Genomic DNA, 23,307 nt, shown 5'->3' with positions numbered 1-23,307 from the left:
TCACTCAAAAACGTGACCCATTTCCGTAACATAAAATCGTCACTAATTTCGGTTGCTTAGAAACAGGCCCTTTTCGAGTTTGTGATTTTGTATTATAGAGTGGATTCTAATTTCCTAGATGTTGCTTTTGCTTTTGTCATGATCTTAGCATCTCCTTTCTCCCTTTGTCTGTTAATTTGTTTATAATGATCAGGAGATGGTCATTGTAGCCAAAAGCCCTGTATAATTATTATTGTATATTATTGTATTCCTACATGGCCATCTTTTGAGGAATCACTTTATATTTAAGAAAGTGGCGAAAATGCATCTGATGATAGAACGCGTTCTCATATTCACGATGATTGCTATTATATCTATGAACTGTTTTGTGAGGACTTCATCAGAGGAAGAGGTTCTGGGATGTGGAGGTTTCTTGAAGTCCAATTTCACCATCAATTACTCCAGAGTTGAGGTGAAACTGTGAGTGCATTTCCCATGAAATTTCTTGATGTAAATAATGTTTATCAGTGCGGAAATTGGGGTGTGGGGGGAGGGCAGGCATAATGCTAGTGATGTCAGCACATGTCCAAAAAATATATATTCCACATTTTTGGAGTAAAAAATTCGAAGAATAAACAAAATTGCAAAATTGATCTCAAATTGTAGCCAATTATGTTTCATTCTTCAATGACTCGAAGTTTAATATTTCATTAATATTTTAACTTTTATTTTGTAATATTTTTTGTTTTTTTGTTTTTATGATAGTCATGAATTTTGTACACTCCAGGGTTTAAGCAAGATTAAAAAATTCCGTTAGCAAAAAAACAAAAATGAGGGGAAAAGCTTTAGCAAAATGCTACAATGCTAATGATTGATGACTGGATGCCTACTCGTTTCGCACCTGCTGTATAAATTTTTGCGAAAGTGGCTACTACTTTCGCATTCTAACATTTTCTTTCACATTTTGCAGAAAATGCGACCATAGCTTAAACCCTGGTACACTCAGTTACAAAAACAAATATCCTGTAAAAAATAAACATTATTATTCATGCTGTTTTACCCCTTAAAATAATGAAACCAACTTATCTCTTGCATGGACTTTTTTCAAGAAAGTTTTACAAAAACCAGTATTCTCTGGTGTTTGTTTTTCATTTTTCTGAAATAGCATGTATTTTCTACATGTATTTAGCAACTTAAAATTAACAACTTTTTATTTCTTACAGACAATGGGTTGAATGCTTTTGGATAAGGTTTCGAATACCATAGGTATATAACATGATGAGAAAACATTATTTTTAAACATTAATTTATTGACCCTTTGGCGTGAAAATTCTGTGTGGAATTGTTGTCGTGGAGTCATTGACCCCCCCCCCCAGCAACTATTAATGTATTTTACAAATCAACAAAAGAAATTTTCATAAAAGCAGTGGGTTTTTTACATGATTACAGACTACATTCATCGGAACAGATACTGTATAATCCAGATATTTGGCTATTTTTTTTTGGCTCCAAACATGTCCGATGGCCCAGATGAAAGTTACCAGGACTACACAGATGTTATAGTCGCCAAAAAAAAAAAAAAAAATCTCCATCATAGAAAACATAACAATAGTGAAAACCAACAAAAATATTATATATAATAGTATAAATAAATACTCTCAGTGTGAGAAAATAAAACACACTCTCTTTGGAATAATAAACCAATCAGGGCATAAGTCTGCATGAGGATCCAGACTCATTTAAATTACGAACTAAAATAAAATGGTATTTACGAAACTAAAAACAGAAGTCCTGACAAAAAAAAAGCGACAAAAAATAAATACAGTAAAACTTTGTTAAGTCGTCACCCTAGTAAGTCATCACTGGTTAAATCATTGTTTTTCTTCAGTCCCGTCTAGCTTTCGTAGACGACAATGTTATTAAACCCTTGTTTACTCGTCGCAAATTTCGGTTAATCAGTCACTATGAAAAGTTTGAGAGAGTGGAACAGATTAATTTTATGGTTTTCTTTAAAAAAAAAGCTGGTTAAGAGCATTGCCATATGCTTAAGTCACCATAAAAGCCTTATGTACCAAAAACGAAACAGTTCAAAGAACGAAAGTTAGTTGGGGAAGTCCATTTGCCAACTTAAGTTTTTGATGTGTTAAGGGACTGTTCGAGCTAGACTTGATTTCTGCATCAGTCCCACTAATTTAGGGCTTCAAATTCAAACAAAATATCTTTACTGAAAAACCAGACATTTTTTTCCAAACGTGAGGTCTTCTAATGCAGCGTTTCTTAACCAGTTCTCAGCGGAGCCCTCGGGGCTTCTTGTGCACTCTCCTGGGGCTCTGCGGTCGCTTCAGGAAAATAAAAAAAAAACCAGTAAAATTTAAAAAAATAATTATAAATATTTTTAAATAGCAAAAATTAATCAATGACTTTGATGAATAATTAAAAAGTTGGCCTATGGGTCTCTGCCATAGAATTTTTAACTTGAAAGGGTTCCGCGAGTCAAAAAAGGTTGAGAGAACCGCTGTTCTAATGTATGCTTTTCCCTACCCAAGGCCCCCTCAAGTGAAAAGTGGGATTAATCTGAATTAAAAATTAGTATAAATCAAAATGTACCAGTTTATTTTACCATATTAAGTTAAGTAATAAGAGCTCAAAGAAACGTAAAAATGTATATTTTTTCTTTTGCAATCCATAAATTTTATTAATATTGTAAATTTAATTCATATTTTAAAAAATGTTATATTACTTTAAATTTATGATTTTCACAGTATTGCATATTAAACTGACAACATAATTTTTTGATGACATAATGTGACAACTTATCAAGGTTTTACTGTATATCGGAAAAATACAACCTGACAGCATGCTATATTATAATCCAGGTAATGTTCTAGTGACGATACAATGATGCATTGGAAAACGAAATGACACTATTTCAAATATTACACAAAGGGAGAAGACACCATTAGCCATTTGAATGAATTGCCCTCGCTATTAGTGCCACCTAAAATGGATGATTCTAGAAGCATGAGAGAAGTTACGGCCACCCAGCGCTATTATGCCGGCCTTGGCGATTTATGGCACCCTTTTTGATCTGGATTATACTGCATCTGTTCCTCATGATTAAAAAACCAACAGATATGATTAAAATATACTCAGGAAATAAAATTTGCGAATTAAAATAATATCTACGAGTATATAAAATTAATTTTCTGTCTGTGTGTGTATATATATATATATATATATATAATGTTCTCTATACAAATCTACAATTTTAGATCTATCGTCATCAAATTTTGCATATATGCCAAACAGGACCCAACTTGAACAATAGGCTATTCTTAAAATTCGTCAGATTGGGGCAAGTGCCCAAAATGGACAAAAAACTGTTGGGCAACAGTGGTTCCTGGGCCTCAACACTTTCAGAATGTTTACTTCAGTTACCGTGGTTTTCTAGCAATGCGTTTCAGACATGCATATGCCTTTACAATGGTTTGTCTCTTTTTTAATATGCTGCTAGTGTATGTATAATAGTTTATGCCTTTATAATGGTTTGTCGCTTTTTGATCCTCCCAGTAATGAGGCTTTTTTGAACAAACATCAGAATCACTTTGAAGTCAGGCAAAAGATGATCCTCATAGTAATCAGTGTTGAAATTGCTGATTTTGCTGTAGAAATGCAGAAATTTAGTGGGGTTTTTCAAATTATTGATAATTTAAAAAATTGAATTGAATTCTCGATTTTTGAAATATTGAGTTCTCTTACAAATATGGGAAGCCCAGAAAATTATATATAAAATAATTAGCCGGACCTGCTTTTGAGTTGGATATCCATGCAATAACATTGATTTCAACTTTTTATTTACTTCTCAAGCATGAAAATTAATGTCTCCGTATTGTCTTTTAGTATTCAACTGCATAAATTCATATAGTTTAGGATGTTTTAAAATTAATCATGGGCCCGCAAAGTACATTGAAGAAATTCCACAGCTTTAATTAAGCATTTTTTGAATCAGAAACAGGCAGATGAATAACTGGAAATTCAAGGGGTAGGGGGAACCAAAATACCTGTCACCCTTTGAAAAAGGGGAAAAAAATATTCATTTCTACATTTCTTTAAATCTAGATTTCTTTCTTTCATGAGTTGCGCAGGAAGTCATCACACGGTTTTCATATCCCTCAAAGAAAGAGGGAGATATCATGTAATCCAAAAAGCCTCATTTAAGAAAACCCGGGCAGCGCTGGGTATTATAGCTAGTTTACTATATTTTCACAAACATCAAAATTGCAGTTTTTGACCCTCTCCCTCCCTTTTCAGCCAAATTTCGTCATCTCTGCCCCTACCTCTTAACACATATTGGTGAGATCAGGGACGTTTTTGTATTAAGGAAGAGACATCAGTCCCCTATGGCGCCTCCGGACAACCAAAAATTGTTAAAAAACATATACCCCCCCACGGGTACACATTTCACAGATCTTTTAAGTGACGTGCAAGCGCAACACAGTTCCAGAACACTTAACTGACCGATGGATCTACACGTAAAAGTAGGCCTATATGTGAAAAAATCCTTCCCAAAACGGTTCTGAACGTAAAAACATGAGGTATATCTGCTTCTAAACAGCTCTGAATGCATTTTACGGTTTTTCCTTCTCCCTTAATGTCTTCGTTAAAACATGACAAGGATGGCTCAGGATATGCCCCTCCCCTTTTCTTCACATAAACACTCCTAAATGGATTAAGACCCGCGTTAGTGTGCAAGAAAAGTGCCAGAATTGCTGTCGCCGACTCTTGGATGATGGGGGGGGGGGTGACGGGTAGGACAGTTCTAAGAGAAAATATATTACCCAAAGAGAGACTCGGGTTGAGAAACAATGATTTAGATGACTGTACTTGTGAGCCTGAGTTTTAACCGGATATAATGGATCTGACTTAATGAATTTTTTTGAACATCCCCAAAATAACTCCTATAGTTAACTCCTATTGGATGAATTCTGCACTCGGACATCAATATAACAAACTGCCATTTCATAAATTTTACCATCCTACCCTGATATAAGGTATCATGTGTAATCACCGGTAAAAAAGATAAATTTCAAGTATTTATCATGTGTAATCACCGGTAAAAAAGATAAATTTCAAGTATTTATCATGTGTAATCACCGGTAAAAAAGATAAATTTCAAGTATTTATCATATTTGTCTGCTACACCTTTGTATTAGCCTTATCATCAGTAAAAGTTAAATTTTTTTTAGCATTTATCAAATTTTCCCATGACCCTTGGATGTTATGCATAAAAACTGGTAAAAAATGAAATATAATGAAATTTACCAAAGGAACCGCGACAGTTGGTGATTATGCATAATCACCGCAGAGGAGTATTTACTAGAGGGGAGAAGGTAAATAGGCCCAGCGCAAGTTCAAAGGGCAGTAAATTTATGGAACGAGTGATCAAGAAAATGAGATAAAATGTGCGAAAAGTGACAAAACCACAAATCTGTCTCTACCTAGAGAACAGAGACCAGATGAGCGACTGAAAGAAAGACCTAGAGAGTATGAAAGCATGTGAAAGACTAAAAGAGGGACCAGGTCAGTGAGTGACCCAGACTACTTGTGAGCAGGGGTGTATTTACGGTTTTTCTGCCTGTTGGCTAACCAAATTTTGCCACCATTTTCTCATTCTACTTTAAATTTACTTTATTGACTACTCATTCCTTGAATTCGCCAACCTGTGCTATAAATCATTATCCCCCCCCCCATAAATATATCAGTGTCTCTAAGTCCTTCTTTTGTGCACTCACATGCTTGATTACACTCTTTTGGTCACTCACATGCTTGAGTACTCTTTTGGTTACTCACACACTCTCTAAGTCTCACTCATGTTCCCACACTCTCTAGGTCACTCATGCTCACACCTTCTCTAGGTCACTGTTTTTTTGGGCATTCACATGCTTGCGCATGCTTTAGGTCACACTATTGCTCACTCACGTGCTTGCACACTCTTTTGCTTATTCACATGCTTGCAAACTCTCTAGGTCCCTCACTGACTTAGTCTTTCGCTATCTGGGCAGAGGCGGATCCGTGGTTATAAAATTTTGCCACCCTCCTCTCATCTCAGCCACTCATTCCTAGAATGTGCCACCCCTTCGAACTTGCAGCCCTGGGCCCTCTAAGCCATCACCTACTAGAGATAGATCTATCGCTAGGAGGTGCTAGCTAAGCCTCCTGTAAATACCCAACTGCTGATGAGTGTACAATGTGAAAGCATGGGAGAAACCAAAAGAGTATCCTAGAAAACAAGGGACTAAGTCAGTATGTGACCATGAAAGCATGCTTCCCCCAAAGGTAGGGCTGACAGGACTCCTGCCTGGGCATCCGGATGAGTCTTAAATTTTTTTGCTTTTACACATTATAAATTCACTATAGAGGAGCCCGTAAAAAGTCTGGTCTGGGGGCCCACTAAAGATCCTAGTCCAGGGTCCTACTGCAGGATGTTGGGTAGGATTTAAGCTGGATAAAAAATTCCTTTCGCAAAAATGGGGGTAAAAGCTTTAGCAAAATACTACAATGCTAATGATTGATGGTTGGATGTCTACTCGTTTCGTACCTCCTGTACGCATTTTTGCAAAAACTGCTACTACTTCTTTTGCATTCTACGATTTTCTTTAGCATTTTGCAGAAAATATGACCGTAGCTTAAACCTTGATGTATGGGCCATGCAAAATAGTTACCTAGACAGTTTGCAAGCATGTAAGTGATCAAAAAATGTACAAATACAATATATGAATAAAATAGAGAGCGAGGAGCCAGGTGATAGAGTAACCAAGAGAATTATCTGGAGAGTGTAAATATGGAACTGATTTTGATAAGCAACGTTAGTGAGAGACCAAACAGTGAACAAGAGAATGAATGACCAAAAGAGTGACCTAGAAAGTGAGGAACTAGAAAGTGTTTGATCAAAAGAGTGACCTAGAAAGTGAGGAACTAGGCCAGTGTTTGATCAAGAGAGTGAGGAACTAGTCCAGTGTTTGATTAAAAGAGTGACAGAGAGTGTGCAAGTATGAGAGTGACCAAAACTATGGCTTAGAAAGTGAGGAATGACCCATTAAAAGATTTACCAAAAAGGTATGAAAGCATGTGAGCGACCAAAAGGGAAATTTGGAGAGAGAGTTGCATATGTGCAAGGGAGGGTGGGTAAGTAAGCTGTGGCCAAGAGTGCAAATTTCTGGAATCAATGGTCAAAAAATTAGACTAGAATGAGTAAAGAGAGGCAAAATTTGTATGGTATACAGTAGGGTGGAACGGAAAAAAAAAATTACGAAATTTCCATTGCAATAGAATTTAAAATATGCCTTTATACTTTATGTGAAGAAATACCATTCCTAATTCTCCCCCCCCCCCCCCAAATTCAAAGTTCTTGAGGTTCCTCATTGCCCCTAAAGTTTTAAGCACTTGTGGAATTCTGTAACATGACACTGCTAAGGAGGCTTTCCTATTCCCGTGAACCAGTGCCGTCTTAACGCCTGGGCACCTCAAGAGAAGAGGGGTCTCACAAAAATGAGATCCTTTTGAAATTTTCTAGAATTTACCACGTAGGGCCTCGGAAAAAACATTTGGCCCAGGGTCCCATGATGATCTAAGGCGGCCCTGCCACACATGAACACCTGAACACATGATTCGTTCAGTGCCCTCGATGTTTTTCCCTTGTTTTCAGTATTTGCAATCTTACCCCTCAACTGAGAGGGTGTATAGCAGTGAAAATGACGACCAGAAGCTGTTTTTTTTTTTTTTTTAATTGAACAAACAGCACAATTGACAAAACAGACAAAAAAAAAAAAAAATTAAACAAACACTTTTCGACCCAAAGGGATATAAGAAACCTTCCATGGGTCGTATTGATACATTACATAAAGAATTTCTGGCAACATACATAGATATATTTTACTACAATTGCTGCAGGCAAGTCACACCAACTATATTACCTTAAAAGTTAAACTATAGTCTGATATGTCGAAATACAGATATATTTTCTTACACAACAAAAATATAAACAAATTTTACTCCTTATATCATTTGCAATTGCATTAACTATCGAACGAAACGAACTGCTCCATATCTGCTATTTCCAGTATACGATCCTTTATAGTCTTTTTAAACATATAAAATGATTGCTGTTGTCTAATAATATCATCAAATTCTCTACATATTCTTGGAGCAAGAAAACATATTGATTTTTTGAAAATTGTTTTTTTAGGTAATGGTATTTGATATAAATATTGTGATCTCATAGTTCTTTGTATATTCACTCTGGGATACCAATCAGGATTCTTATAGATGTATACTAAAACTTTATACAGATAAAGTTGCCGTATATTAAATTGGATCAATGATACTTTATTTTGTGCAGAACTGTTAGTTTGTATAATGTCACGTCGCAAACAGTCATAAAGATTATCAATAGTATGGATTGAATTTTTATATGTTCCCCCCCAAACTTGTAGTCCATATAAAATATGTGGGAACACCCATGCAAAAAATACTTCTTTCAAACTTTGGTGTGAGATGATAGCCTTTAATTTATACGTCATTGCTGTGATTGCTCGTAATTTATTAACAACTTGATCAGTATGATCTTTCCATTTTAGGTTAGATGAAATAATGATTCCAAGATATTTATAATGCTGTACTCTTTCAATGTATGAACAGTTACATAGTATTTGAAAGAAAGTCGTTACATTCATGAAATTTCATTAAATCTGTCTGTGTGCTTAAGTTAGTTAAATTAAAAAGAACCCATTTAGTTTTGCTAGCATTTAGCCTAAGTCGAAGGTTTCGAATTCTTTTATTTATTGCATGAATGTCTTTTTCCAAATTTTTTATCAGTTCTTCAGTTGTTTCAGCGGAGGAAACTAGAACTGTATCATCTGCGAATGAAACAAGTTGACCGGAAATATTGATATTATGAATTTCATTAATGTAAATAGAAAAAAGCATTGGGCCAAGAACCGATCCCTGAGGTACGCCTGTATCTATTGCCTTTACCTGACTTATCGCATTGCCTACTTTAACTGTCTGTTTCCTATTTGTTATAAAAGATCTGAACCAATCGAGTGGGAGCCCTCTTACTCCAATATTTTTTAGTTTTTCCAATAAGATATCCCAGTTTACTGTATCAAACGCTTTACTGATATCTATAAATACAGCTGCTACTTTTTTGTTATTATTAATTTTATTTTGTATATAATCCATTAATCTAATCATAGCCATTTCAGTATTCCTTTTTTCCCTGAAACCAAATTGATGATGTGAGTAGTAGGCAATGGCGTGTAAATAACTATTAAGTTGTCGTTTTACCCATTTCTCTAATAATTTTGACATAATAGGTAAAATCGAAATTGGTCTGTAATTGTTCATGTCATCTTTATTACCTTTCTTGTATATGGGCGTAACAATCGACTTTTTTAGTTCATTATAAAATATTCCAGTATCTAGAGATTTATTAATCAGATGGGTTATTAGTGATGGGTGGTGACGATAGATGATTTTAATCATTCTTGGTGTCAGACCATCACTTCCTGCTGGCTTATTAATATTAATTGAGTTAACCAAGCTTTCAGTTTGTGGCAAGTCAATTTCGTGAAGAACAATTGAATTGAGTTGAGAACTTTCGTTGTTTACAAAGTCATTTGTTTGATTGTTTACTTCAGTGTCCCTTACTCGATTTATAAAGTTATCATTAAAATCGTTAGCTAGTTTATTTTGATCATCACAATTGGGTAATTTCCTAATTTTTTTGTTGTTTACAAAATGGTTTATAAATTTCCACTGACTTCTTTTATTTGATCCCAAATTGATAAACTTTTCCCTAAAATAATTATCTGTTATTGTGACATTTTAGGAAATCCTAAAGAGTTTGATTCTCAGGTCTCGCCCACCTATGGCGATGTTAAGCTTTGTTATTTGCTGATTCAACGCAATACGAAGGCACAACAATAATGAAAAGATCCAGCTATTGCAGACATTCTTGAAATTATCATGCCAAAGATAGAAATTATTTGGAAAACTGCTTCAATTCCTATGGTTTCTCACCAATGGATATGCAAAATTTTCAAAGACTTTTACTGTAAATAGAAGAATCTTCAGAAAAATATGAAAGCAAGGAAAGATTCTCAAACTTTCAAGTTGAACTTGAAATTTTTTCAGTGCGAAGCACGAAAATTGTTCAACATTGCAGCATGCAAATGTGATTTTGAAGGCTGCAAGTGTGACAAGTTGAGAAAGGTCCCAAATTTAGAGCGAGATTTCTTGCAAGATCAAAGAAGTACACGCAAGATGGCCATTGGTCGAGTAGATGTCCTAACAACGAAGAAATTGAAAAACAATGAACAAAGGAAAATAAAATGGTATCCCATTTGAAGTCATCTCAAGAAGAAATGGCGGAAACTAGTTCATCAACCACTGAGAGCTTATCTATATCCAACGATTCTGAGGAAAGTGACCTATTTAAACCAAAACACAGTTTACCGTTGAAGTTGCAGAGATGCCACTGGACTCTTAATTTACCTGGGTCCCGGGACCCTGGTTATTTGAAAAATCTGGGTCCTTTTTGAGTGAAAGTGAGTCCCTCTCAAAAATATTTTATCTTGAAAAAGATTATGCCCCCTCCCCCCATAATTCACTGGTATCTCTATGAATTTTCTTCCAGCGTGTCCCAGGTCTGCTTACATTTCTTCGTTGAGACTGAGTGGTGGGTCATGTTCCGGGTAAGAAGGTATCTGTGAATCAAGTATAAAATGCATTTCTAAAAACATGTTCTATCAAAAGGTTCATTTACTTTCATTGTCTACTAGTAGGAAAAACTTATTTTAATGTATGGAATTCCGCACATGTAATAAATCTAAAACAAATATACACTTGATCCCGCTTATAATGTTTCTCCCATTCACATTTATAATGGTCTTCCACTTAGTACAACTTATTTTCGTGGTCCTAACAATAAGTATGAAGAATAATCCCTTCTGATTGATTTTACATTTCGTTAAAAAAAATCTTATCACTTTCAATCCTATCTTCTGATTAAATTTAAAACAAAATCAATTTTTTTTTTCTCTCTCAGACACGGGAACTCAGAATATGGGAGCTATGTCAGATTTGTCTCGGAGAAACTTAACAGTGTGCTTATGTGTGTGTGCCCAGCATTTAGCGTGTTTTGTGTTCCGTAGGTGGTGCCATCTATCTAGCACCGCAACTAGATTCTTCCTCAAACAGGGCAAGTACACATTTTGGCACACCCATGTAATGTAGATGAAGCAGTAATAAAGGGTGAATTTGGTGCCCCCTCTAGTCCAGAGCCCAGGACACTAGACCCGCCTGTCCCTCCCCCCTCCCAGTTGCAATCCTGCATCTATCCACCAAACTGGTAATGCTTGCATTTGAAGTTTAATGTATGCACATTTGTGTTGTAGGTCTGTGTGATCGCCATGGCAACCAGAAGTTTTTTTCAAAGGAACATTCAGCCGATTACCATTGCACAATTGCAAGTTCCAAACACGGATTTTCACCAAAAGCAAAATTTGTTCCTCTCCTTCCCCCTTCCCTATCCGGAGATCAAAAATTAAAAATATTTTTGTAGAGAATTAAAATATTGGAATAAAATAATTTCTTTTATACTATCTATGAAAAGTTAGATTCCCGTGCCCCTCCAAAAGCCGATTCTGCATACCCATGATTTTAGCGATGCGAAACGGTGACTACCGCATAACAGCTAGGTGACGAAACTGTGGATATTCAAGGTCGAGCTGTTACAGATTCGGTTTTTTTTCCCACGATATCGAGAAAGTTTTACAGTTTGAAGGGCCGTTCCAATCCTTTGCGATTTAAAAAAAAAAAGCGCATTCGCAATATTGTAGGAACAAGACGAATTCACGCCGAATAGACGCGGTCTTTGAATGCCGGCCGATAGCCGCGAAAGTATCGTAATTTCCGGTATGTAACCGGAAGGAGAAAATCCGCAGGGTAATAAAAAATCCGAAATTTGAAACTTCTGTATACGGCCCCTCATTCAGGGAGAATCAACCAGATATCCCTCATCTTATTCTTCAACAAACAGCATGCATATCAATATAGCACAACAGTGGTTCTCAACCGGTGATCCGTGTGCACTTCCCAGGCCTAAAAGGGTACTGCCATATAAATAATATACTAAAAAAGGCTCCGAGTTAAACAGGGCTCCGCCATAGAAATTATACACTAAAAAGGGCTTCGCGAGTCAGAAAAGGTTGAGAACCGCTGCAGTACAGTGTACAAAACAGTAAAACCAGTTAGTCAAGGTCGCACGATCATGATACACGGTAAAAAGAAAAGGGGAAAAAAGTTGGGAGTTTTTCTCTTTTTTTTTTTTTCTTAGAACTAGGAAAGAACGCGTCCCGGAGGACACGTGAACAAAATTTTTATGCGTCCTTTTCCGAAATTCCGGGTATTTGACGCGTTATTGCGCGCCAATGGCACCTCTGGATGACGTTATATCCCTTGCTTTACTGCTTCTTGGAGTTATGTGACCGAGATAAATTGATCCGGGTTCCTGCACTATAGTTACGTGTTCTTCAGATATGGTTCTTCTATGGAAAGAATCACCACCTTTGACATTAGCTAATGTTTTGTCTTTTCGATCATCAAAATATATTCCTCGCACATTTTATTCTAGGAATTTTATCTTGCCACTTTTATCAACTCTCTGTGATGCTCTTTCACGCCTTATTTTTATCCAGTCTATTGTCATATTTGGCTTCTCTTTCGTCAATAACCTAACATCTTCCAGCACATCATTCGCAATAATTGCAGCTGATCGATCAGACAACAATTGTACCACAAGCAAGAGCAACATTTGGTACTTTAGTTCTCATCTGTGAGTATGATGGTAGAACTTCAAAAGCAAATGTAGTACTTGCTTCGGCACCGATTGATGAACCAGCTTCAGTACTGGTAGATGGAAATGCTAACTTCAACCAGAGATGCCCGGAATTTCGGAAAAGGACGCGTAAAAATTTTGTTCACGCGTCCTCTGGGACGCGTTCTTTCCTAGTTCTAAGAAGAAAAAGGTAGAGAGAAAAACCTCCCCAACTTTTTTTCTTCTTTTTACCCTGTATCATGATCGCGCGACCTTGAAAAACTGGGTTTACTACTTTGCACACTGTACTGTATTGATATAGACGCGGGTTGTTGAAGAATAAAGCCGGGTTTTCCTAGGAGCAGCTTTCCTGTACTGCGCGCAACGTAATTCGCCTAGCGCGACACGCCGTCCACTCACCGATAAGAAAAGCAGCATGACCGTTTTCCTACAGAGCGCGCAATACACCTCACGACAGCGCTTTACGTCGGGCGTGATTGGCCCACTGCTTCTGGAGGAGTCAAATGCGTTGTGCGCCACGCGTTTAGCCGATGTTCTCTTCACTTTCTCTCTCTCGTGTTTTCTTTCGCTTCCCTTCAAACCGGAGCATGCAGACGACAGAGTAGCTGATGCCAAGGCCATGTACTATAATATAGCCGCCCTGATCTGATGCGCCACGCTAGGAAAACACAAACGCGTAGCGTAATTATGTAACACGTTTCTGCCGGCGCGAAATCGTCTAACTCGGTTCACGCTGTGCAAAAAACTTATTCCTAGGAAAATCCGGCTTAAGATGAGGGATATCTAGTTGCTTCCCTGAATGAGGGACCGTGTACAGAAGTTTCAAATTTCGGAATTTTATTACCCTGCAGATTTTCTCCCTTCTGGTTGTATACGGGAAATTACGGTACTTTCGCGGCTATCGGCCGGCATTCAAAGACCGCGTCTCTACGGCGTAAATTCGTCTTGTTCCTACAATATTGCGGATGCGCGTTTTTTTTTTTTAAATCCTAAAGGATTGGAACGCCCGTTCAAATTGTAAAACCTTCCCGATATCGTGGAAAAAAACTGAATCTGTAAAAACTCAACCTTGAATATCCAGTTTTGTCATCTAGCTGCTATGCAGTGAACACCGTTTCGAATCGCGAAAATCACGGGTGTGTAAGCAAAATCGGCTTTTGGAGGGACACCAGAATCAAATTCTTCACAGATAGTATAAAATAAATTATTTTATTCCAATATTTTAATTCTCTAAAAAAATATTTGTAATTTTTGATCAGGGGGGGGGGGAAGGAAGAGGCCCCTTATAATCTCCCCCAAATTTTGCTTTTGGTGAAAATCCATGTTTGGAACTTGCGATTGCGCAATGGCAATTGGCTAAAAATGTGATTTTCTAAAGATTTCAAATTTTGAGTTGGCTATTCCTTTGAAAAAAAACTTCTGGTTGCCACGGGTATCACACATACTTACGATACAAATATGCATACATTGAACTTCAAATGCACGCATTACCAGTTTGGAGAATAGATGCAGGGCCGCAACTGGGGGGGGGGGCAGGCAAGCCTAGTATCCTGCGCTCTGGACTATAGGGGGGTACCAAATTCACCCTTTAAAACTGCTGCTTCTACATTACATGGGTGTGCCAAAATGTGTACTTGCCCCATTTGTGAAAGAATCTAGTTGTGGTGCTAGATAGATGGCACCACCTACTGAACACAAAACATGCCCAATGCTGGGCACACAACACATATAAGCACACTTCTAAGTTTCTCCAACACAAATCTGACATAGCTTCCACATTCAGGTGTTAAAATATGTGACAGTTAAAGGCGACAGATCAGAATGGTGAACCAGGGAAGGAAAATAAAATCATTTTGCCAGGAAACCCAAAGTATGAATAGGGAATCAGAAGATAAGTGTCTGAGAGAGGATCTAATTTGCTTTAAATTTGATCAGAAGATATTGAAAATGCTAAGATATTTTTAACGAAATGTAAAATCAATCAGAAGGGAATTTATACATTAATTAATAGTAATTATATAAATGTGTGCCTTCAACTGTTAATTAAAGCGAATCCTGCTTATAACGTTTTTCAAAAACTGTCATGAAAAACGTTATAAATGGAAAAACACTTTAAACGGGAAATCTCAATGAGAATTACTTATTGTTAGGACCATGAAAATAAGTTCATACATTCTAAATGGGAGAAACGTTATAAGCGGGATCAACTGTATATTTGTTTTAGATTTGTTACATATGCAGAATTCCATACATTAAATTCTCAGTGCCAATGAGCTTCTTTTTGCAAGTTTTTCCTACTAGTAGACAGGGTTGGGTTTTTGACGTCAAAAACTGGTTTAAACTGTAAAAAACCGTTAAAAACGTAAATGAATGCCTTTTGATAATGTTTTAAACACAATAGGTGTCCAATATGATGAAAAACTTACTTTTTGGCATATTACAATGTTTTATTTTTAAACATTAATTTATTACAATAATTAAAACAAAATATGAATAATTTGTAATTTTAAATATAAAATATAATTTTATGGTTTATTTATTTAAGCTACTCATTACCTGTGTTCAATTTGCTAATTGGAATAGAGTTGCTTGTTCAAAATATGTATGATAGGGCATCAGGGTTAGGTTTTTGACCCCAGAAACTAACCCTATATTAAAACTATCAAAATCTTACTGTCAATGATGTCAAATAGTTTTTGTTAACTTGATAGATATGTTAAATAACAAAACACTTACTTTTATTTAGATTAAAGGTTTTTATATTCAGAATTATAATTACCGAGAAAAAATATATATTTTGATATTTTAAATTTTCTGATCTGCCCAAAATATTATTCCATATAAAAATTCTCATGCAGCATCTGCTAATGCACTAATTAAACTCATTTATTTTCACCTAAAAATTTCTTAGATCAGGGCGTATAAATTCACAGAGCTTTAAAGAGTGTTTTCAACCAAAGCAAAGCCGACAAGACTTGATACCCAAAGCATTTGTTTTGCTTGTTTGAATACAGCTTCAATTGGAAAACCATTGCATTATAAATACATGTAAATGTGCCATATCATAGTGCAAAAGTAAGAATAAACCAAGTTTGACATATACAAGCTAGCATTGCCAAATTAAATGACATTTTAGTCCGTCCTACAATTTAGTATTTTGATCGCTAGATATATTTCAATGGGGTTCCGTTCACAATCCCGACAGACGAAATCCCGACAAGTCACAATCCCGACAGACGAAATCCCGACAGGGTCGAAATCCCGACAAGTCAAAATCCCGACACGGTCAGAATCCCGACAGGGTCGAAATCCCGACAGGTCAAAATCCAGACACTGTCGAATTTAAAAATTCAATTTCGCCGTATAAGCCGCACTTCGCGATTTCTGTCGGGATTTGAATTTCTTGCGGCAAGGGGCGTGGGGGCGCCGATGAGAATGATAAATTGCGATCAAATAAATTTTCAAATTTTAATTTCGCCGTATAAGCCGCACTTCGCGATTTCTGTCGGGATTTGAATTTCTCGCGGTGAGGGGCGTGGGGGCGCCGATGAGAATGATAAATTGCGATCAAATAAATTTTCAAATTTCAATTTCGCCGTATAAGCCGCACTTCGCGATTTCTGTCGGGATTTGAATTTCTCGCGGTGAGGGGCGTGTGGGCGCCGATGAGAATGATAAATTGCGATCAAATAAATTTTCAAATTTCAATTTCGCCGTATAAGCCGCACTTCGTGATTCCAGAGGCCTGAGTTAGGTCCTACCGTTCATCGCATACAAGTTCCAAGGAAAAATTGATATTCTTTGTCTAGTGGGCTCACCCAGAAAGCTCGAGAACGTGGGTTCGATTCCTAGCAAGAGCACAGCTGAATTTTTCCTTCCTAACTTCATCTCGCATCAGCCAACCGTTGAAACCTTCGTATGGATAGCGGAAAGTGATATCATCCTCGGAAAATACAGTGTGTGTGGCTCGAAACAAAAAAATCTAAATTTTTCTATGATTTCCCGTCCTTTAACTTCCAATTAGAAAGTTGTTGCATTGTCTCTCCTGATGCCAACAGAAAAATTGCATGTTTCTCAGTGCAATATTCGCTAAGATATTTGAATTCGAAAACTGGAGAAAAGTTATGAAAAGACAGCAAAAACTAATCGACAACGCTCCTTCCCAAAATTTATGCTGTCCTTTCCATCTTTCCTTCGAATTTTGAATTCAAATATCTCAGCGAACATTGTACTTGTAAACTTAGATTTTTTTTGATGGTCTCAGGAGATAACGGGGCAGTCACTTTATAATTAGAAGTTTTAAAAATTTATATTTTTTTATTTTGTTACACACTGTGTTTTCACTCTCAAAACTGGTACAGGGTAATTTTTGAACGCCTTTTGAGCATTTTTTCAAACTGAAATCATCTCTACCACGGATGGTTGAGAAGACAATGGCCGTACTAACTCTTAAAGGACACCCTGTAGGCAACTACACTACCACACAATTTGCATACTCTCTTCAAAGCCTTAAGACCAACTTAGAGATAGAATTTTAAGAAATTTTTTTGGGAGTCTCAACAGTATAAAATAAAACTACTGACATAATTTTATGTTTATAGCTTCGTAGTCAGAAGGGGGGCATTGGGGATCCAGTCCCTTCGAAATGAGAGAAAATGATTGAAATAAGGTAAAACATGGCCAAAATATATGATTTGACCACCTTGTCCCCCCCCCCCTCCGAATGGAATTTCTAGATACGGGCCTGACCTTCAGTGGTTGCGGCTCGGCGATGAATCAGTGAATTAAGCTGTCAAGACATGTAATTTTATACATATGAATAAAAATATTTCTCTACTATTACATTGCTTTCGAAAACCTTGAAAATTTTAAATTAAGATCTTCATGATACGGTCTAACTTTGTGCAATATCATTTGACATTTTAAATCTATTTCAAACTTGAGCGAGAAAGAATTCCGAAAAATTCTCAAAGAAAATAATAAGGAATAGCAGTATTTGTGGAGGATAGAAAAATCTATAAATGCCAGAAAAAGGCAACCCTGAATCGTTTGCTTTTCGCCAAGTTGGAAAAGTAAATGAATTTCCAAATTATTGATCTCCATTGATCATGGTATGCGCCACAAACCACTTGCAGCGACAAACGGAAATCCCGACAGAAATCGCGAAGTGCAGCTTATACGGCGAAATTAAAATTTGGAAATTTTATTTGAACGCAATTCACCATTCACATCGTCTCCCCAACGCCCCTCGTCGAGAGAAATTCAAATCCCGACAGAAATCACGAAGTGCGGCTTATACGACAAAATTAAAATTTGAAAATTTTATTTGATCGCAATTCATCGTTCTCATCGTCGCCCCAACGCCCTTCATCGCGAGAAAGTCAAATCCCGACAGAAATCGCGAAGTGCGGCTTATACGACAAAATTAAAATTTGAAAATTTTATTTGATCGCAATTCACCATTCACATCGTCTCCCCAACGCCCCTCGCCGAGAGAAATTCAAATCCCGACAGAAATCGCGAAGTGCGGCTTATACGGCGAAATTAAAATTTGAAAAATTTATTTGATCGCAATTTATCATTCTCATCGTCACCCCAACGCCCTTTGCCGCCAGAAATTCAAATCCCGACAGAAATCGCGAAGTGCGGCTTATACGGCGAAATTGAAATTTGAAAATTTATTTGATCGCAATTTATCATTCTCATCGGCGCCCCCACGCCCCTCACCGCGAGAAATTCAAATCCCGACAGAAATCGCGAAGTGCGGCTTATACGGCGAAATTAAAATTTGAAAAATTTATTTGATCGCAATTTATCATTCTCATCGGCGCCCGCACGCCCCTCACCGCGAGAAATTCAAATCCCGACAGAAATCGCGAAGTGCGGCTTATACGGCGAAATTAAAATTTGAAAAATTTATTTGATCGCAATTTATCATTCTCATCGTCACCCCAAGGCCCCTTGCCGCAAGAAATTCAAATCCCGACAGAAATCGCGAAGTGCGGCTTATACGGCGAAATTAAAATTTAAAAAATTTATTTGATCGCAATTTATCATTCTCACCGTCACCCCAAGGCCCCTTGCCGCAAGAAATTCAAATCCCGACAGAAATCGCGAAGTGCGGCTTATACGGCGAAATTAAAATTTAAAAAATTTATTTGATCGCAATTTATCATTCTCATCGTCACCCCAAGGCCCCTTGCCGCAAGAAATTCAAATCCCGACAGAAATCGCGAAGTGCGGCTTATACGGCGAAATTAAAATTTGAAAATTTATTTGATCGCAATTTATCATTCTCATCGGTGCCCCCACGCCCCTCACCGCGAGAAATTCAAATCCCGACAGAAATCGCGAAGTGCGGCTTATACGGCGAAATTGAAATTTGAAAATTTATTTGATCGCAATTTATCATTCTCATCGGCGCCCCCACGCCCCTCACCGCGAGAAATTCAAATCCCGACAGAAATCGCGAAGTGCGGCTTATACGGCGAAATTAAAATTTGAAAAATTTATTTGATCGCAATTTATCATTCTCATCGTCACCCCAACGCCCTTTGCCGCCAGAAATTCAAATCCCGACAGAAATCGCGAAGTGCGGCTTATACGGCGAAATTGAAATTTGAAAATTTATTTGATCGCAATTTATCATTCTCATCGGCGCCCCCACGCCCCTCACCGCGAGAAATTCAAATCCCGACAGAAATCGCGAAGTGCGGCTTATACGGCGAAATTAAAATTTGAAAAATTTATTTGATCGCAATTTATCATTCTCATCGTCACCCCAAGGCCCCTTGCCGCAAGAAATTCAAATCCCGACAGAAATCGCGAAGTGCGGCTTATACGGCGAAATTAAAATTTAAAAAATTTATTTGATCGCAATTTATCATTCTCATCGTCACCCCAAGGCCCCTTGCCGCAAGAAATTCAAATCCCGAGAGAAATCGCGAAGTGCGGCTTATACGGCGAAATTAAAATTTGAAAAATTTATTTGATCGCAATTTATCATTCTCATCGGCGCCCGCACGCCCCTCACCGCGAGAAATTCAAATCCCGACAGAAATCGCGAAGTGCGGCTTATACGGCGAAATTAAAATTTGAAAAATTTATTTGATCGCAATTTATCATTCTCATCGTCACCCCAAGGCCCCTTGCCGCAAGAAATTCAAATCCCGACAGAAATCGCGAAGTGCGGCTTATACGGCGAAATTAAAATTTGAAAAATTTATTTGATCGCAATTTATCATTCTCATCGTCACCCCAAGGCCCCTTGCCGCAAGAAATTCAAATCCCGACAGAAATCGCGAAGTGCGGCTTATACGGCGAAATTAAAATTTGAAAAATTTATTTGATCGCAATTTATCATTCTCATCGTCACCCCAACGCCCTTTGCCGCCAGAAATTCAAATCCCGACAGAAATCGCGAAGTGCGGCTTATACGGCGAAATTAAAATTTAAAAAATTTATTTGATCGCAATTTATCATTCTCATCGGCGCCCGCACGCCCCTCACCGCGAGAAATTCAAATCCCGACAGAAATCGCGAAGTGCAGCTTGAAATTGAATTTTTAAATTCGACCGTGTCGGGATTTTGACCCTGTCGGGATTTCGACTTGTCGGGGTTTTGACCTGTCGGGATTTCGACCCTGTCGGGATTTCGTCTGTCGGGATTGTGACCCACACCCATTTCAATGTTATGCGCAATAAGAGTATAGTTTTAAGTATCAGTGGTTATCTAGATAATTTAATAATAACAGAAATCAACATTACATACATGATGTAATAAACTTTTTTAAACACTTATCTGTTGTAAAAAGAGTAGCCTACAGCAGACGGTTTATATCAATGCAAACATATATAAGCAGTTGAAGAAATTTTGGAAGGTAAAGAATCATCTTGAATCAAAGAATGTCGAATCGTTCCATAGTTTTTCCTGCATTGTTATGCTTTATTCAAATTTTATAAGAAAAAAAGCATATATATTGTCCAAAATAATTCTGTCAAGAGTAGAAAATTATTTTAGAATCATATTTTAAATATTTATTCTTTGTATAACAGTCACTTTAAACATTACATGCAATTAACGTGTGCATTTCCAATGGGAATTTTTATATCGAAAAGCAATATTTGAGGTTTTTGACAAAGATTTTTGACGTTACAGTTTAAACCGTCAAAAACTGCCATGTGTCAAAAACCTGCCAACCCTGCTAGTAGACAATGAAAGTAAATGAGCCTTTGGATACAACATGTTTTTAGAAATGTACTTGATTTACAGATACCTTCTTCTCTTACCAAGAACATGACCCACCAATCAATCTCAACAAAGAAATATAAGCAGGTGATCAAAAACCTGGGGTATACTGGAAGAAAATTCATAGAGATACCAGTGAATTATGGGGGGGGGGGGGTATAATTTTTTTCAAGATAAATTTTTTTTGAGAGGGACCCACACACTTTCACTCAAAAAAACCCAGATTTTTCAAATAAGCTGGGTCCCGGGATCCAGGTAAATTAAAGTCCATGGCCATAAGTGAATCACTGATGGCTATGGACTTATTTTTGGCTTGATGACGTTGCTGACTTGCATGCAAAAAAACTTCCTGCCTGGCAAACAAACTAGGGTGTTTTTAATTGGTGAGTGGGCCCCGGTGTTGATGTGATGTTGCTTCAAGCTGGTTTTGCCGATGCACATCAGCTGATGATATAGAGAAAACATCTCGTAATTTTTTGATTGTCAACTGAGCACGTCTTCTCTGGTCAAGATCCAGCTGGGTGTCACCTATCAGGCTCTCAAATAAACTTCCAGAATTTTCTGATTGATTTACCAATGAATCACGAACCACTCACGTGGCGGGAATGTAGTGATCTCTTCATTCTTTCAAACCTCCTTCAGCTTGTCATGGATATTGACTAATCTAACAGGGACTACGTCCTTTGATGAATCTACCAGAGCGGTGGCAAACAGCAGGCCATTCTTGTTTTTGCTAGAAAAATCCATCAATCCAAGCTGAAAGTCCTTGGCCGCCCCGCCCCGGCTCTGCTGTGGATGATGCTCACCATTCTTGGCAGAATTGTGAAGTCCAGGGCAGCCAATATCTTTCGGGGAAGGATCTCTTTGTGGCTACATCTGAATAGCGTAACATGCTCTTTTGGCATGTGCAACTGGTTAGTTTTCAAGTCCAGGGAGATCCTTTATATCGCAGAAAGTCAGATCCGATGATGCATGGGTCTTGGGAATGTCAGCTACAAAGACTGTGACAGTTGGGGGTCGTAGCAAGATTCATAGGGACTTCTATCTGCCCATGCACGGCCATCTTGTGCCCAATAACCATCTGTAGCGTCAGATGACAGGAGTCATTTTGGAATTTTTGAGCCGAATTGGTCTGAATGATGCGCACATTGTGTGTGTGTGTGGCTCCGGTGTCAATGGCCATTCGGAAAGGAAATCTGTCAATTTCACCTTCCATGTACATTTCATGGTCTCCACCATTCAGCTGTGAGATATGATAGACACTTGATGGGGCATCTCCTACCAGTGTCCTTCGTCCCGTGAGGTGGCCTCTTTACAATTTAACGACTTGGAGCTTGGGGAGGTATCTCCTCTCTTTGAAATTTTCAAGGGGCATGATCTTCATAGGTGGCCCACCTCATTGCACCTCCATCATACCAAGGGCCTGTCTTTCTGATTTTACCGGTCATTTTTATAACTTTTAAGGAGTTCTTTCAACACTCTGATGTCGGACTTAGTGTCATCCGCAACAACACCGTAGACCACTCGTTGCTCTTTTTTGAAGCCTGATGGGCTGCTTCAAACTTCATGGCATAGATAAGGACACTCTAAATGTCCTTGTATTCCCCCAGATGCAATGCCTGCTGGACCGGGTCCTTGACAGAATCGACTCTGTAGAGTCAATCTCTCCCTGATGCCCTGCGGGCAATCGAGGTATGCCAACTCTGAGAACCTCTCGATGTCCAGTTCTTGCAATGTTTCTCCAGCCTTCTGCTACCTGGTATTCAGTTGCAGCTGGTGAAAATCTGTGAGGTAATATTCTTCGAACCTCAGCTGGAGATCATTTGTCAGAGCTTGAAAGCTGGATCGGTCTTCAGCAGCTTTTCCTTGGAGTGTGACAGCTAGGTGGAAAGCATTGAGTACACAGTCCCATCCATTTGCAGAAGCAGTCTTCTTGAACTGGGTCCTAAAGATAGACCGCGATGTCCTTCCGTTGTATGTGGAGGGCTTTATGTTCAGTCGGATGACGTCAGCTATGGTTGGTAGGACCTGGTGTACATCCAGGGAGAACATAGGCTCCTGCATTTTCTTTTCCAGCTCTTGTATACTCTTTGGGAGCTTCTCATCAATCACAATCACTTGTTCCGTGATAGTGTTCATCTCGACCATACTGTCCACTCTACTTTCAATGGCAGCGATGTCCC

At 37.9% G+C, this 23,307-nt stretch overlaps 1 protein-coding gene across 3 annotated transcripts in view; it reads left to right on the top strand.

Moving 5' to 3' along the window:
* The first annotated feature begins 236 nt into the window (after nt 1-236).
* LOC149084301 (BOS complex subunit NOMO3) overlaps nt 237-23,307 on the top strand; it is a 160,325-nt gene continuing 137,254 nt past the window's right edge. For all 3 annotated transcript variants that reach the window (XM_089234667.1, XM_089234666.1, XM_089234668.1), the window contains exon 1: nt 237-459. In XM_089234667.1, coding sequence (XP_089090793.1) covers nt 302-459 — 158 coding nt within the window. In that variant the 5' untranslated portion in view covers nt 237-301. The remainder of the gene's footprint in view (nt 460-23,307) is intronic.

This window comes from Pholcus phalangioides, unplaced genomic scaffold (assembly GCF_987345545.1).
Source record: "Pholcus phalangioides strain wild (caught in Gottingen) unplaced genomic scaffold, Ppha-v1.0 ptg000008l_1, whole genome shotgun sequence".
NCBI classification, from domain to species: domain Eukaryota; kingdom Metazoa; phylum Arthropoda; class Arachnida; order Araneae; family Pholcidae; genus Pholcus; species Pholcus phalangioides.
The sequence above is the reverse complement of the archived record's forward strand: the minus strand, read 5'-3'. Positions and strand labels throughout refer to the sequence as shown.